This window comes from Littorina saxatilis, linkage group LG2, assembly GCF_037325665.1.
Source record: "Littorina saxatilis isolate snail1 linkage group LG2, US_GU_Lsax_2.0, whole genome shotgun sequence".
NCBI lineage: Eukaryota > Metazoa > Mollusca > Gastropoda > Littorinimorpha > Littorinidae > Littorina > Littorina saxatilis.
In genome coordinates, this window is record NC_090246.1 from 38,980,938 (window position 1) to 38,997,207 (window position 16,270).

A 16,270-nucleotide genomic window follows, 5' to 3' on the forward strand; every position below is an offset into this window, starting at 1 on the left:
ACAAAAGCAGACAATACCACAAAAAGAATGTAAAAACACACAAATAATATTTCATGACAAAACACGCACACAAACACAATAAAAAAGACAAAACACGCACACAAACACAATAAAAAACAAACAAGAAAGGTAAGTTGTTGGAACGTGTGTTATTGACAAAAATACGTTGCATTCACAAATATATCGACCCAACGGATAGTGCACAGACAAACAATTAGTTAAGAAATCATGATGGAATTTTCTACCACCTGCCTCGAAGCCGCAAGCGAATGAATGTCACTTACAATAAGTTATTGTTTTTAGATTTATTCACACAAACACAGAAAATAAAAACCAAAAACAACCACAAGCTGAAAAATATAGAGCAATATATAAAAAAGCAGTTTCAGTTAAATACTTTATTGATGTTGAACTTCAAAGCCATTGGCACATTTATACCAGCATGACAGTTTAAAGCAAATACACATATGTATACAGTTTTACAAAATAGCTTTATTCCTGGAGAAAAAAAAAAAAGAGACCAACACATCTTGTTGACCAATTTACCCATCAACATTTTTAAAAAACCAACCACACATACACAATGAAACACAATCCCCTCCCCTCAAACAAATTAAATATATATACATGTATCATGTTTTTTTAAAGTCACCTTCATAACTGCGAACATTAGCAGAGTTGCCTTGCAATAATTTTCAGGCTTGTTCACCTTCACCTAGCTGCTTACATATGATTAAAACCTGCAGTATTTTGAAATTAAAATACAAGTGTATTTTTCAGAATGAATTGACATACTCTTTGACTCTGATTGTTCTAGATTTTGCACATACACACACTCTCTGAGACTCTGTGAGTGTGTGTCTCTCTCTCTCTCAATCTTTCTCCCTCACACTTACACACACACAGAAAATAGTTCTATTTCTATTACTGCTCACATGTATGACTATATGCATGAGGGCATATATTTTGGCATTCTACATATATTTCTGTAATTACACTAAATGCAACATGCATTGATCGGCCATTGAGTGCACCACACATTACAGTAATGCTGAGCTCATTTTCACTTATGCAAAATAACAACACAACCACCCTCACCATTTCCAACATTGTTCTCATTTCGTTTTCAGCACTCAAACAACTATTCCTCAGTCAATCTCTTTAAGATCCACAAAGTGTCTTTCGTTTTCACAGTCAAAAATGGGAATGTTTTGCATGAGATTCCAAGACCATCATAAGAGGAAACAGTGTCCAAAACAGAGTGTGTGGAAATGTAGGGCTCCAGCTCGGATCGATTCTCTGACAGAACACCCACCATCAGATGAGAAAAGGATAACATTTCTGCACCACCAGGAGGCAAGTCTTCTGTTTTGTTGTATCTGAAATCAGAGCAGTGGAACATAATTATACTTCAGAAAAAAAGGTGAAAAGCAAATAGTTTTTACTTATTCCACATTAAAAGTTCTTCGGTGTAACTCAATCCTTATCATTCAAAAGGATAAGAAAAACAACATAAGTGCAACACAACCTTCCCAGCTGTTTGTTATTGAAGAAGAAATGGAAAGCTATGTCTGCTCAAAAACAAACCCTATCGCCTAAATCATGTAAATAATTATTCTTTAAATATATGTAACGAATACACTGATCCAGTTACACACCACACACATGCACACACACACACACTTTGGAACGTCTCTTTCAAACAGAATTCCCAGAATCTTGTCAACATTTTTTTTACCTCCACGAGTCTCTGAGCTGAGTGAAGCGAGAAACGCCAGTCTGGGCAGTGTAGACATCAATGTGTACGTTTACATCTGAAGAAAAAAAACATGAAAAATTACATTGTACCTTTTATTTTAATAGTAGTATACATATCAATCTGTTCAAGTAGTATGGGGTAGTTAATAATATTCTAAAAAGTACATAAAGTCTACAGCACAACAATTCTACACAAAACAATAACAAAGATTTTGGTATCCAGACACTGCAAGCACTGATTGACGTACAGAATAGTTTTACTGCAGTTTAAATATATTATGGTACAGTCGAACCTGCCCTGGCGACAACCTTTCAATTATGATCACCTGACCACAACTACTACCCAAAAGGATCCCTGATGCATTTTTCTTTATAATTCACCTTTCCATAGCGACCACTTGTCTCTAACAACCACTTTTGGTCATTCCCTTGAGTGGTCGTTATAGACAGATTCAACTGTATTTTCAACACAAAAGGCAGCAGATCATTCTTTACCTGTAGGACAGAAAATAAGAAGAGGAGTTCAACAAGTCGCGTAAGGCGAAATTACTACATTTAGTCAAGCTGTGGAACTCACAGAATGAAACTGAACGCACTGCATTTTTTCACAATGACCGTAGTCCGCCGCTAGTGCAAAAGGCAGTGAAAGTGACGAGCCTGTTCATTAATTTAAAAAAAAAAAATTAATCTATATTAATTTAATAAAAATTAATTTTAAAAAAATATTAATTTATATTAATTTAATAAAAAAATAAAAAAATTTGAAAGTGACGAGCCTGTTCATTTTAAAGGTAGCGGTTGCGTTGTGCTGTATAGCACGCTTTACTGTACCTCTCTTCGTTTTAACTTTCTGAGCGTGTTTTTAATTTAAACATATCATATCTATATGTTTTTGGAATCAGGAACCGACAAGGAATAAGATGAAATTGTTTTTAAAACGATTTTGGAATTTAATTTTAATCATAATTTTTATATTTTTAATTTTCAGAGCTTGTTTTTAATCCGAATATAACATATTTACATGTTTTTAAAATCAGAACATGATGAAGAATAAAATAAAAGTAATTTTTGATCGTTTTATAAAAAAATAATTTTGATTACAATTTTCAGATTTTTAATGACCAAAGTCATTAATTAATTTTTAAGCCTCCATGCTGAAATGCAATACCGAAGTCCGGCCTTTTTAAAGATTGGCCAAAATTTCAATCAATTTGATTGAAAAATGAAGGTGTGATAGTGCCGCCTTAACTTTTACAAAAAGCCGGATATGACGTCATAAAAGACATTTATCGAAAAAATGAAAAAAACGTCTGGGGACTCTCATGTAAAATTTCATAAAGATCGGTCCAGTAGTTTAGTCTGAATCGCTCTACACACACACACGCACAGACACACACACACACATACACCACGACCCTCGTCTCGATTCCCCCTCTATGTTAAAACATTTTAGTCAAAACTTGACTAAATGTAATAAAAAGTGAGGAAAATTGTCTCAGTAAGATGTAAAATACACTGGCAGACCGACAAATAGCCCGGTAGACGGGCAGAAAGATAGACCAACCGGACATATGAATAGGCAGACAGATGAATGGAAGGATGGATGGATGATAATCGAACAGATTGGTGCATGTGCACAGTGCAGACTGGAGGAGGGACTAATAGGAGATGAGCAAAAACATTTTTACTGACAAAACTACGATCCATCAATCATTTGGCGCTTTACCATTCCTCTGCTGCTCTATCTTGTGAAGAGAGGCCATGGTCTGGCCCCCTGGGTAATTGTGGTGAGCAATATAAAGGAAGAAAGATGTTCCGGCCACGTTCAGCGCCAGCAGACCCACCAAGACCAAAGCTGAGAGTGACCGCAACAGTGATTTTGACCGATTTCGCCATCTAGATGAAACAGACAGACAATAACTTAAACTCATTATTCAAAGCAATGGTCAACTTAAACAGAAGTCTCCCCCATCACTGAGAAACTCTATGTACAGAGATGACAACTTCATAAAAGGTTTTTCTCTCCATTTTGTCAATGTTTAGGTGAATTGTCTTTATTTTGGGTATGTGCATGTAGCACAAAGACTGGACTTGGAGAGAATTAAGCACCTGAAGTTGAACTGCTACTGCGTAAACACACTATCAGTCAAAAAAGAGGCCATGTACCCTTTAGCATATGTAATGAGATTTATTATCCTGTGTTAACACACACACACACACACACACACAAACCAATCAGCAAATCAAGACACCTACATGTTAGCAGCAGCACAAGCAGCGACAGCGTTGAACACTGGAAAGGTGTAGATGATGAACCTCAGCTCTTTGTGCGGCAGGAAAGAGTAGATCAAGATGTACGCAACGGCGGGCCAGCACAGCATGAAAGCTGGTCCAGAATTCACACAGCCCACGGGCACCAGTAAAAACGCTCCCAGTAAAGCTCTTGGCAAGACGGAATAGAAGTACCACAGAAATGGTGATGTCTGGATCAAGTTAAGGGATTAAAAATTAAAAAAAAAAAAAAAATGCAGAGAAAGAGAGAAAAAAGAATATATCTACTAAAGTAAAAGACAACAACAAGAACAACATAAAAACACATAGAAATAAAGGAAACCCCAAAACAATTATTTTGTTATTGTATCCCACCATTGCCGGCGCAGTGGCGTGGTGGTAAGAGGTCGGCCTCCTAATCGGGAGGTCGTGAGTTTGAATCCCGGTCGCTGCCGCCTGGTGGGTTAAGAGTGGAGATTTTTCCGATCTCCCAGGTCAACTTATGTGCAGACCTGCTAGTGACTTAACCCCCTTCGTGTGTGCACGCAAGCACAAGACGTACCAAGTGCGCACGGAAAAGATCCTGTAATCCATGTCGGAGTTCGGTGGGTTATGGAAATACGAAAATACCCAGCATGCCTACTCAACGAAAGCGGAGTGAGCTGACTATGCTCTCAGAGTATAGTGTGGGGAACCCAAATGGGCAAACGAGCTCACACGTAACCAGACAATTCTGGAACGCTGAAGAAGAAGAAGTATCCCACCGATACATTCCCAAAACATTTCTATATGTTTGACTTTGTTTCATCCCCACCTTCAGACCGAAAACATGATCAAGCAACAGTGCAAAATTCAATCAATAAATGTTTCAAAAGACTGCATGGCATACACTTGTATTGTGCAATGTTCTTGTAAAAATAACTGCAGAATTTATTCATTAATTATTAAGTCTGTTTGCATACATTCAACTGTGTTACGAAAGGATACGCCCCACTGTGAGCTTTTGTTCAGGTAGACGTTGAACCATAGCACCTCTCCCTCTGGCCACAGGTAGCGTTGCCAGAATACCGAGTCCACCAGCACTGTCATGCCTAAAAATGATCTCATTTTATTACACCCCCGGTATAGGGGTGTGTTTACACCCCCGGTATAGGGGTGTGTATAGGATTCGGTCGATGTGTTTGTTTGTTTGTTTGTTTGTGTGTTTGTGTTCGCATATAGATCTCAAGAATGAACGGACCGATCGTCACCAAACTTGGTGAACAGGTTCTATACATTCCTGAGACGGTCCTTACAAAAATTGGGACCAGTCAAACACACGGTTAGGGAGTTATTGGTGGATTAAGATTCTACAAGGACTTATAGAGGGACATATTAATGGTCAAAGGGAAATAACCTTCTCAGTTGGTGGCAGTGAGAATGGTTATTTCCCTTTGACCAACGGGGGTGTTTTTCCTACCTCGGAGGAATTTCTTGTTTTATGTTGTACTCTATTATCAGGGCCTAGCATTGGAAAAAGTGAGTTCAGCTTACAAAGGCGGGGGTCTGGGGAAGCCCCCCGAAGTTGAAGATTTTTTAGAGATTTTTTTTACCTAAAATGACCCCCCCCCCCAAAAGAAGATTGAGCAACTAAATTATGCCTTCACAGAAATAGCAACCTTTCGGAGCCATAGTCCGTATCGGCACATTACTTCTTCTGACTTGCCTTCCGCCTTCGGAACGAAATCCAGCCATTCCCACTTCCAGGAATACCTGGATTCTTTCTCACTGAATGGCTGACCACGTTCAACAATGTCGCTTCGAGACATTATTTCAAGTCTAGAGCCACAAAACACCGGCACAAAGCATGCTCGCGCGATGCCAGAGGAAGTGCGTGCTCAAGGAAACTGTCAAACCGATTGAGAATTGAACCGAACGGCGCACAAAACGAAAGCCGGGACTGTTTGGGTTTACCGTTTGGGAATAACAGATTTTTGCATTTCGGCGTACACCAAATCGTATTCCGCGTACTGGAGATGTTATTTCGGCGTAAAGTACGCCGATTGGCTTACAATGCTAGGCCCTGTATTATCTTATTATTCTGGTAATAACAGCACTCTTAAAACTGTGAGAAAAAAAAAGAATATGGATGCTTTCCATAGTATCTAATACATTTCATTTAATAGTTTAATTGTGTTTCATACTTTACCATCTTCTTCCTGGGAAATTCTGGTGGCTTTCTCTGAGGGGAAGGATAGCAGCAACTAAAGCTGTGCTAGTGCAACCCAGGTGTGAGCATTTAGGTGTAATCTGAATAGCCGACGTCTTCAACGTGCCATGGGGGCGACACTGGATGGGACATGAACACTGTCTCAAAGTCATCACATGAAGTGGACCTGTGTCTGTCCCAGCCTGGATTCGAACCTGCGACCTGACACCTATTTCGCAGAGGCAATAACTGCTTGCGACTAGCCTAGCTCTTGCTATGCAAGACAGTGAGGGTGTATACGAACCAATTTTGGGCATGCCAGACCAGATTTTAAACACGATTGGTTGATATCAAAAGAATCAACTGCATTCGTCGCTGAACGGCCATGGACAGCCAGGGATCTGCAGCTGCGCAGCTGCAATGTTTTCTCGCAAAGTGAGCACTCCTCAGAGACACTTGCCTGTAACTCTCTCCAAATCCTAGCCTTCCTCCAAAAATGCTACTTCCTAGCTTCACTCGCCAAATCTCAAGGCTGATAAACAAAGATCCCAAGTCAAGTGCTGCAGACAGGTTTCACAGTCTTCAGAGTCGGGTATGTCCCTGACTTTGATATTAAATAAAATGTTTCGTTTTGTTTAGTCGTGAATTTTCACTGGTCTGTGTCGAATGTCTTCGGAATTTACATATGAAAAATAAACTTTGATCGAATTTAAGTCAAGTTTGTATTCCCCACCAGCGAAAAAGGTAGGTCGGTCGTGAGAAATGAGACAGACACGATTTCCCTTTTTAGCCACATTGCAATAGACAAAGGCACCAGTACAAAAACACACAAAGAAATCCAGTGAAAAGTACATTAGAAACCAAAGAACAGAGATAGATGAACACACTTAGTTAAAAAAAACAATGAATGTGTTATATGTTTAGTCGATACAATCGCATGTGAAGTAAACAGTCTTTTTTCTAAATGTGTCTGTCTCAAAATCGTTAATTACAAATCTGTTCAGTTGGAATGGCTGTTAAAAGGTTTGGACGTAACATGCTTTTAATAAGTAGCAATTTCCATCAAATCACGACATGAAAGGGTTTTGAAAGGCTAACTACGGCTTATTCTACTTGCGCTTGGTCATTTTGTCACTCGGGCAAGGTGTCTGTCTCATTTTTTCTCACGACCGCCCTGCAGACAAATCGTCTGTTATAACCGCCATACACAGCAAATTGTCATGATGCAACCAATTTTACACTTCCTATCCGTTGTCAGGCAGATAATCAACTGGCTGACTAAAGAATTTTTCGGCATGTGTTTATTTCAGAGCACGTTATTTACTGTCTAGTAACTCGGGCAAGGTGTCTGTCTCATTTTTTCTCACGACCGCCCTGCAGACAAATCGTCTGCTATAACCGCCATACACAGCAAATTGTCATGATGCAACCAATTTTACACTTCCTATCCGTTGTCAGGCAGATGATCAACTGGCTGACTAAAGAATTTTTCGGCATGTGTTTATTTCAGAGCACGTTATTTACTGTCTAGTCACTCGGGCAAGGTGTCTGTCTCATTTTTTCTCATGACCGTCCTGAAGACAAATCGTCTGCTATGACCGCCATACACAGCAAATTGCCATGATGCGACCAATTTTATACTTCCTATCCGTTGTCAGGCAGATGATCAACTGGCTGACTAAAGAATTTTTCGGCATGTGTTTATTTCAGAGCACGTTATTTATTGTCTGTCTCTGAAAACCTTGAATTCTCACGACCGCCCGGCACTATTGACGGTCATTTCTTACCAAATGTTAAGCAGATTCATTTGTAAAATAACAACATTCAGTGACTGTGTCTGATCAACGCCAGTGTTTTTTTTCAATCCTTGAATGCACTGCATTGTGAATGTTGTGGTCAAGTGAGAGTTTTATAGACATCGCCGTACGTTTTTCAACACTTTGATGACGTCAGACAGCAGATTGAAAACGTTCCAACTTGGAAAGAGAGCCAGTCACGATCATATAATCGTAGGGAATCAATAGTTGCTTTGTTTATTAACTTTCAACTGAAGTGCTTTTAAAAGTTTGATTTTTGTCATTGTTATTGTTGCATATGTGCGTGCGTACGTGCGCGCGCGCCTGTCAGTGTGGAAGAGTGTAGGGTAAGTGTATCCAATTCCGACCGACTTCGGGGATACCTAAATCCGACCGATTTTCCAAGTCACTAATGATGAGGTTCACACGTCATCCCAACAGAAAGAATGCCATTCATACAAGGGCCATTCATGAACGGTTGATGACGCGACGTCACGAACCAATCGTTTCGTCACGAGAGTTAATTGCGTCATCTGCACCGCGGCGCGAAATGTGCCTTCGCCATACGTTTCTTGCAAAGGGTGAGATAATTTGATGAACAGAGTTGTGTTTCTTTTACATGGATGTTAATAAGTGTTTTTGGAAGAATAATGTTATGGTTCTGACTAAATCTCATTGTACTTTTTAATCGAAAAGGGGAAAATCTTATCGGTCGTGATTAGATACCCAGTTTTTGAGAGAGTATTTAAATCCGACAACAACGCAGATAATACAAAACGCTGCACAAAATCCCAGTGAAACCATTCATTGTTTACGTTTATGACTTGAAAAAAGCATATGAACAAGGAAACATATCAGATGATGTATTATCTAGCTGTGTGTGTGTGTGTGTGCGTGTGCGTGCGGCCGAGCGTTGTGCGCACGTGTTCGTTTGTGTGTGTGTGTGTGTGTGTGTGTGTGTGTGTGTGTGCGTGCGTGCGTGCGTGCGTGCGTGCGTGTGTGTGTGTGTAAGCGTGCGCGCGAGCGTTGTGCGCACGTGTTCGTTTGTGTTAGCTTATGTGTGTGTGTGTGTGTGTGTGTGTGTGTGTGTGTGTGAGTGTTGATGCGTGAGTGTTGATGCGTGCGTACTTGCATGTGTGCGTGCGAGAGGGGTTGGGTTTTCTTATGTGTGCAGAGTAGTTGTTGTAGAAAATGCAAGACATTAAGGTTCAGTCTGTAGTGGATATACTGGGACAGCGTCCATGTACTATGCCACAGTTCAGTCTGTAGTGGATATACTGGGACTGCGTCCAGGTACTATGCCACAGTTCAGTCAGTAGTGGATATACTAGGACTGCGTTAAGGTACTCTGCCACAGTCTTTGCCGTGACGTCATTTCCGTTTTTGTGATAGTTGAGGCGGACCTGTTAAGTAATCTTTGATTAAGTCGGGACTTTGATATTGCATTTGAGCCAGGTAGCTTGAAAATAAGTGAATTAGTTCGCTCATTAAAATTGTCATCAAAAACGAATATTTCATTACAGATTCAAACACTACTGCATTGTACTTCTTATCTTCTCCTGATTTAAAAAATATATATACATATGTTATGTTTACTTTAACAAGAAGAGCAAACGCTCGATCGAGTCACTTTCGCAGTTCTGAATATTATATGAGGCATCAGATGGACAGGAAGAAATTGCTATTCACAACACAATGAGTCACGTTCACATAAAATTTGAGCCCGGTCACTTTTATAGTTTCCGAGAAAAGCCCAACGTTAAGTTGTGTGTTGCCGAACAGAAAAGGCTAGTTATCTCCCTTGTTTTTCTGATAACGTTCGTAAAAGGCTACAGATGTAAATACTTTGATGTAAAGAATAATCCTACAAAGTTTCAATCACATCCGATGAACTTTGTCAAAGATATAAAATGTCTAATTTTTCCTTTGACGCTGACCTGTGACCTTGAAAAAGGTCAAAGGTCAACGAAACCATCGTTAAAGTGTAGAGGTCATTTACTTTGATGTAAAGAATAATCCTACAAAGTTTCAATCACATCCGATGAACTTTGTCAAAGATATAAAATGTCTAATTTTTCCTTTGACGCTGACCTGTGACCTTGAAAAAGGTCAAAGGTCAACGAAACCATCGTTAAAGTGTAGAGGTCATTGGAGGTCACGACTAAACAAAATATGAGCCCGATCGCTTTGATAGTTTCCGAGAAAAGTCCAACGTTAAGGTGGTGTCTACGGACGGCCGGCCGGCCGGCCGGACAGACTAACACTGACCGATTACATAGAGTCACTTTTTCTCAAGTGACTCAAAAACGCGTTCAGAATTAAAGAAAACAGGTTGAGTATGCTTCGCGGAGATGAGTGTGATCCGTGACGGTTTTCGGGTATGGTTAGCCGAGACTATCTGAATTTAGTCTCGCCGATCGGACTGTTTTTTTTTTTAGTTTATCCTTCAATTTGATGCCTATAGATTGACTACATGTTTTTATATCGCTTTACGCGACTTGTTTTGCATTTCGTCAAGTTATGAAATGTATTATAAAATTTGGTACATAACATTCTAAAAATTGCAAATAACAATAACACTTTTGATTACAGATTCAAAAGTTATTGCATTGTATCCTTTGGATTTCCTGGATCCCAATGTATAAACAGATATGTCATGCTTAGTGTGAAAATCTGCTCAAATGAGAAAAATCGCCCGTTTTGTTCATATGCTTCGCGGAGGCAACCCGTCTCGGTCTTCTGGTTTCGGCTAGCCAAATCTCACTAGCATTGTTAATGACTCGTCCCTGATTCCAATGTTGATCTTTTAGTTTCAAACCAACGAAATGTTTTATTATCGCTTCACATGACTTGTTCTGTATATTTTTTTTCGCTGTCATGATGTCACCATTTAGAGGGTAGGGTTACATTTTCAGGTATTTATTCCCCAAGAATATGCCCAAAAAATTCCAAACTCGTTTTTTTCTATTGGTCAATGATTCTACTTTTTTTTTAAAGTGAGAAATGGAGTGCAATTAACATTGTTACTTTTGAAGGTATGCTCATGACGTGCATCACAGCGAAATAGCAGTTCAGAAGAACGGAATTCCCATAATTAGTCCTTATTTGCTGCTTTTTTCACTGAGCTCGGAAATGATATTTTGCTTGCATTGTTATTGCTTAATTTATTAAAGCCTCTGGACAATATTCTTTGAATAAATCGTTACCCAATTCTGTTTACGTCTATCCCTTTGTTTGATAGAGTACTGTAACAAGCTATCACATTATGTCGACAAGAATGCGTCTCCATACAAGTTTTTGTCTTGATTCCATCCAGGAGGATGTGAGGCTTTAATAAAAACACTATTTCAAAGATCTCTGTCAAGATTGATTTTGTTGAAAAAAAAGGAAGTCTGTGATTGAAGATTGTGAAACCTGCCTGCACCAATGGAGCTACCTGCAAACTTCCAAAAATCGATCCACGCTGTCATGTCTAAAACTCGATCGCTCAGTTCACCCGCTCACAAATTGACTTCTCATATTGGCATTCATTTCTGCTCTTCTGATATGAAAGTTCAAACAAGGAGTTACCTAATTCACTTACCTATTTAACCAAGCATCAATGGTTTTCTAATTATCAAACTAAGGTTTGTATGGGCAGGTCCACAACATACACCCAGCATTGTTCTCAAGTCTTGGTCTTCCATCACTGATGTATAAATTTCTGCATGCTTATACAGAAAACGACATAAAATGTGTTTTGCAACATATTCATCTAACTTACACATAATCGTGAACTTTTGACTGCAACTTTACTGTTGATTTTCACACTTCCCAACAAATTACATTTACCTAGCAACACTACTGCAGCAGGAATGGCGTTCTTGATGATCTCAAGTATGGCAGCAAATCGGCCCCGCAGCAGATCAGCCAGAACAAAGAGACCCAGGAATATCAGTGTCTCAAAGCGGAAGATAAGTGCTGCCGCCCCTGCAGTCCAGGCAAACATTGCGTACCGCTGTCGTAGCCAGCAGGCCAGAGCTGTAAGAACTGAAAAATAAAAAAATAAAATACAGTGGATCCTTTAGAGTAAGTCGAACGACAATAATGAAAATCGTTCATTAAAAGAATCTCTGACCTTCACTGTGCTTTGTGGGTTTTGCCAGGGGTAAACATTTTGTTCAGAGTTTTCAGGTTTCATGACCAACCCTACTTTTCCTCCTGACTCTGGAACTTTAACTCGATTTACAGACTTATGACAGTAAACTACCTTTCTCTGACATCTAGAGGACACATCAGGTAGAAGTTCCGACCAATGACAAGCTTAATTTTGTAAAATTTTGTAAAATAAACTTAACTGCTATAATGTAAAAAAAAAATAGTAAAAAAATAACAATTGATCTACCAAACCAATTGTTTGGCCCTGTTACCAGATTTTTTAGTTTTTTGGGCCTGAATTATTTTGCTTGAAGCTTGTGTTACCCTAAAAAACACTAATGAGCGTGTCTCAAAGAAATACGTTGGTCAACAAATAAGTGATGATATCATTTCAACTACACAGTCCGGATGATGTGAGTCATGTACGACTCAAATGAAACTTGTGAAGAAATATTATGGTGTGTATACCTAATCGTATAGCGTGGGTCTTATTATAGTAGACCTACAGTTTTTACATTGAATCCTTCTTAAAAAGTATGGGTCATACACGACCCACAACATCCGGACTATGTAGTTCCTAAACATTGTCAGGCGAAGGTTAAAATATACACATACCAAGTCCTAGTGCAAAGATATTGGGCAGGGGGCGTGTGACGTAGAAAAGGAAGTGAAACTGGGTCAACGTCAGAACGATCAACCACCGCATCACGCTCACGCTGAATCTCAACTTCACTGCTCGACAAAAAGCTAGGAATGCCCACAGCACGTACAGGCCAAGAATGCCTCTCACTGCAAACCATATTACATGCATCAAAAAGAGTTGATTAAAAAAAAAAAAGAACATCACCTCACTGAAAATTCTATCATGCCTATACTAAAAGGCAACATTTGTTTTCACACTAAAATTATATGAAATAATAATTTACATATTCAAGTATCTAAAAATAATCACCCCCCCCCCAAAAAAAAAACCAAGTAGAATGGAAAACTGGACCATGTACCTGACAGTGCCGATAACAGTATAACAGCTTCATTGCCTATTTTATGCACAACCACTCGTGCAATGTACACAGATAGATACAACCGACATGCACATACACACTGACACGCACAGTTTTACACAATTCTGTTTGGAAATGGAAGGTGCACAAGTAAACCTAGGTACACACACACACACACACACACACACACACACACACACACACACACACACACACACACACACACACACACATCTATGAGGCACAATTTCACACAACATTTTTCTTTGAAATGAAAGGAGTACATATATACCCAGATATTGTTGATAGAACTTGCTAAGGGAGAACAGCTTGGTGAGCACCACTGCAGGGTACGCTGAGACAGACACCAACAAAGGGCCAAGGAATGTTCTTGGTACAACTCCTGGAAACTCTAGATGATCATACTGAAACAAAACACAGAATACGGGTTTCAATGTTTCTGGAAGACATGTTTTTAACTACAGTACTTATCTATCAATCTTGAAGAAACAACTTGACAAGAAACTCATTCCAGCATTGCAGACAAAACCAAAATAAAAAAATAAAAACTTCACTATATATGTAATAAACAGCCTAAAGAAACATACATTAGAATCAAGACCCCCCCTCCCCACACACACTATTTAAGAGTAGACTTCCCATTTTTAAGACCTTGAATTTTCAGATTTTTTTGTTCATGATCTCTTTAAATTTACCTCCATTTTAACCCTTAGGCTGGATGTCGCGACATATGTCACGCTACTTTACGTATACTGTCACCTGGTTGTCACGACATATGTCGCGCTACTGGCTCAGTCTGTTTGGTCGGTTCCGATGATTACCTCCCATGGATACGAAAACCTATAATTATGACTGTTTTTCTTTATTTTTCTCTCTGTTAATTCACCAGTGGCTATGTAACATGTGTTACAGAATTGCACCAGTGTAAGGGTTAAGGCCTTTTCCATTTGTACGACCTGATTTAATATCTACGGTTTTTAGGAAGTCTTAAAAGCGGGTCCCACTCTTTAACCAAACAATATTAACACATGTTGAAAAACACAGACACACAACCCCCCCCCCCCCTCCCACACACACACAGACACACACACACATACACGCATGCATGCACACAAACAATCATATCACTTCCCAAACCTTATCCAGCTGAACATCATGATTGAGAATGTCGTGCATAGCCTGAAGATTGAAGCTCTCTTCCACCTTGGTGTAGGGGCAGATAACAAGGTGCACCACCATCAACACAGCCAGCATGGCACTCAGCATCCGCATTGACGATGGATGCAATATCTGGAATGAATATATTTTGAGAAAAAAAAGTTGCAAAAAGCGAAATTATTACATTTAGTCAATCTGTCGAACTGACATATTGAAATTAACAGACTGCATTATTTTTTTTATCAAAACCTTATAGCTTTGTCCCCTGTGGCCATGCGCCAAAAAAGGGCCTAACACATGCACGGAATAACCGTGCTGTAAGTGACAAGCCGGTATAGTGCATTAACGCATATAGCGTTTCACAGGAAAGCCTGTGCAGAAAGTGACAAGCCAGTATAGTGCAGTAGGGGGTAGGGCTTCACAGGAAAGCGCACTTTTCTCTTCTTTTTTTAAAAACTTTCTGAGCATGTTATTAATCCAAACATAACATATCTATATGTTTTTGGAATCAGGAAATGATGAAGAATAAGATGGAATAACTTTTGGATTGATTACACCAATTCTAATTCCAATTAGAATTTACAGATATTTCATGACCAAACTCATTTACTCATTTTTATCATACCAAGGAACTCTCATGTAAGCTGCATGAAGATCGGTCAAGTAGTTTTATCTGAATCGCTCTACACATGTATACACACACGCACCACCACCCTCGTCTTGATTCCCTGTATATTAAAAGATTAAGTCAAAACTTGAAAAAATGTAATAATTGGCACACACACAAACACAAAAAGAAGAAGAAAAAAAGAAAAAAACGATTATTTCTTATAATAATTCCCCCAAAATCAGGGTCGGTAGGTTCGGTAGGTTCGGTTGAGTTTTTGTTGTGTTTTTTTCTGATTGAAGTTTGGTATCATTTGTATTCGTGTATGCGCGTGTTGATTTTTCTTAGCTGTAAATTGTGAGATCTGTATCTCCTGGATGTCAGAGTAGAGTAACTTTACTTGCAAACTCCGCAAAATTGAACGATTTTTGAGGGGAAGAGTTAAACTTTAAAGAAAGAAGAATAAAGACCGCAGTGAATAAATGGCACATTTGTTAAAGCCCAAAGAAAACAGTACATGTAAGATATGACAGCAAAAACAATCTTGTTCCTTTACATTTATGATTTGATTTCCACCTATAGCTATGTAGTTCCTGCTACCTCTGTCGCCCAGTTAGACCACCACCGGAACATGTAGACTACCGTACGAGAATAAATAACCGGCTCATCTGTAGGTGTCAAGAATAAGGGTTGCATCATTTTGGTGACGATATATCATATATATAAACAATAATTAACAGCGAAGACTGTGCTATTAGCCGTCCCGAGCTGTCTTATAAAACAGCCAGACAACTCTTTCGCATGGTAGTTTGAATGTATTTGCAGCAGTACTGAATAGTCTGACTTGTGCTGCACTTTTCTTCAGAAGTGACAGCAGACGACAATGAAACAAGCTGGATGTTTTTTTGTTACTTTATTCTTCACTACTGCTTGCAAACAGCTACTTACCATATGATTTCCAGAAGAAGACAATAATACTTACATCCAGAAATAGGGACAACAAACTGAGCCGCTGCTGCCCCATCTCTGCGGCTTTTCCTTTCGGTTCCAGCAAATTTCAGGACGTGGGAAACGTGGCAAGGGAGCCAACTCGGAACTGTACAGTGTTTTCGGCAGAGTTGTGTCGTTATGACTAAAAACACAGGCGCCAGACATTGAGTCACCGTGACACAGACGAACAAAGGGAAAACTTTTGTTTTAATGGGGTAGGGGATTGCTTTTTTTCCTCCATTTTATTGTCATGTTTTGACATTATATTTGTTGGTGTAGATGACAGCAGTTGTGGTAATCTTGAACTTTAGTGTGTTAAATTCATAGAATTCAGTGGCATTCT

General features: G+C 39.2%; 1 protein-coding gene across 2 annotated transcripts; it reads right to left on the minus strand.

The window, feature by feature from the left end:
- Positions 1 to 130: 130 nt before the first annotated feature.
- LOC138958952 (dol-P-Man:Man(7)GlcNAc(2)-PP-Dol alpha-1,6-mannosyltransferase-like) lies at positions 131 to 16,027 on the minus strand. 2 transcript variants are annotated; one of them, XM_070330304.1, is made up of 10 exons: positions 15,920 to 16,027; positions 14,310 to 14,462; positions 13,444 to 13,576; positions 12,766 to 12,939; positions 11,845 to 12,042; positions 5,017 to 5,120; positions 4,015 to 4,241; positions 3,485 to 3,654; positions 1,739 to 1,814; positions 131 to 1,379 (listed from the first exon to the last, which is right to left on the minus strand). In XM_070330304.1, exons 1-10 carry the CDS (start codon positions 15,959 to 15,961, stop codon positions 1,142 to 1,144), a joined length of 1,515 nt encoding a protein of 504 aa, XP_070186405.1. In that variant the 5' UTR covers positions 15,962 to 16,027; the 3' UTR covers positions 131 to 1,141. The 2 variants fall into 2 exon arrangements, with proteins under 2 accessions (XP_070186405.1, XP_070186406.1); XM_070330305.1 differs by lacking the exon at positions 15,920 to 16,027 and adding an exon at positions 15,494 to 15,612.
- Positions 16,028 to 16,270: the final 243 nt, after the last annotated feature.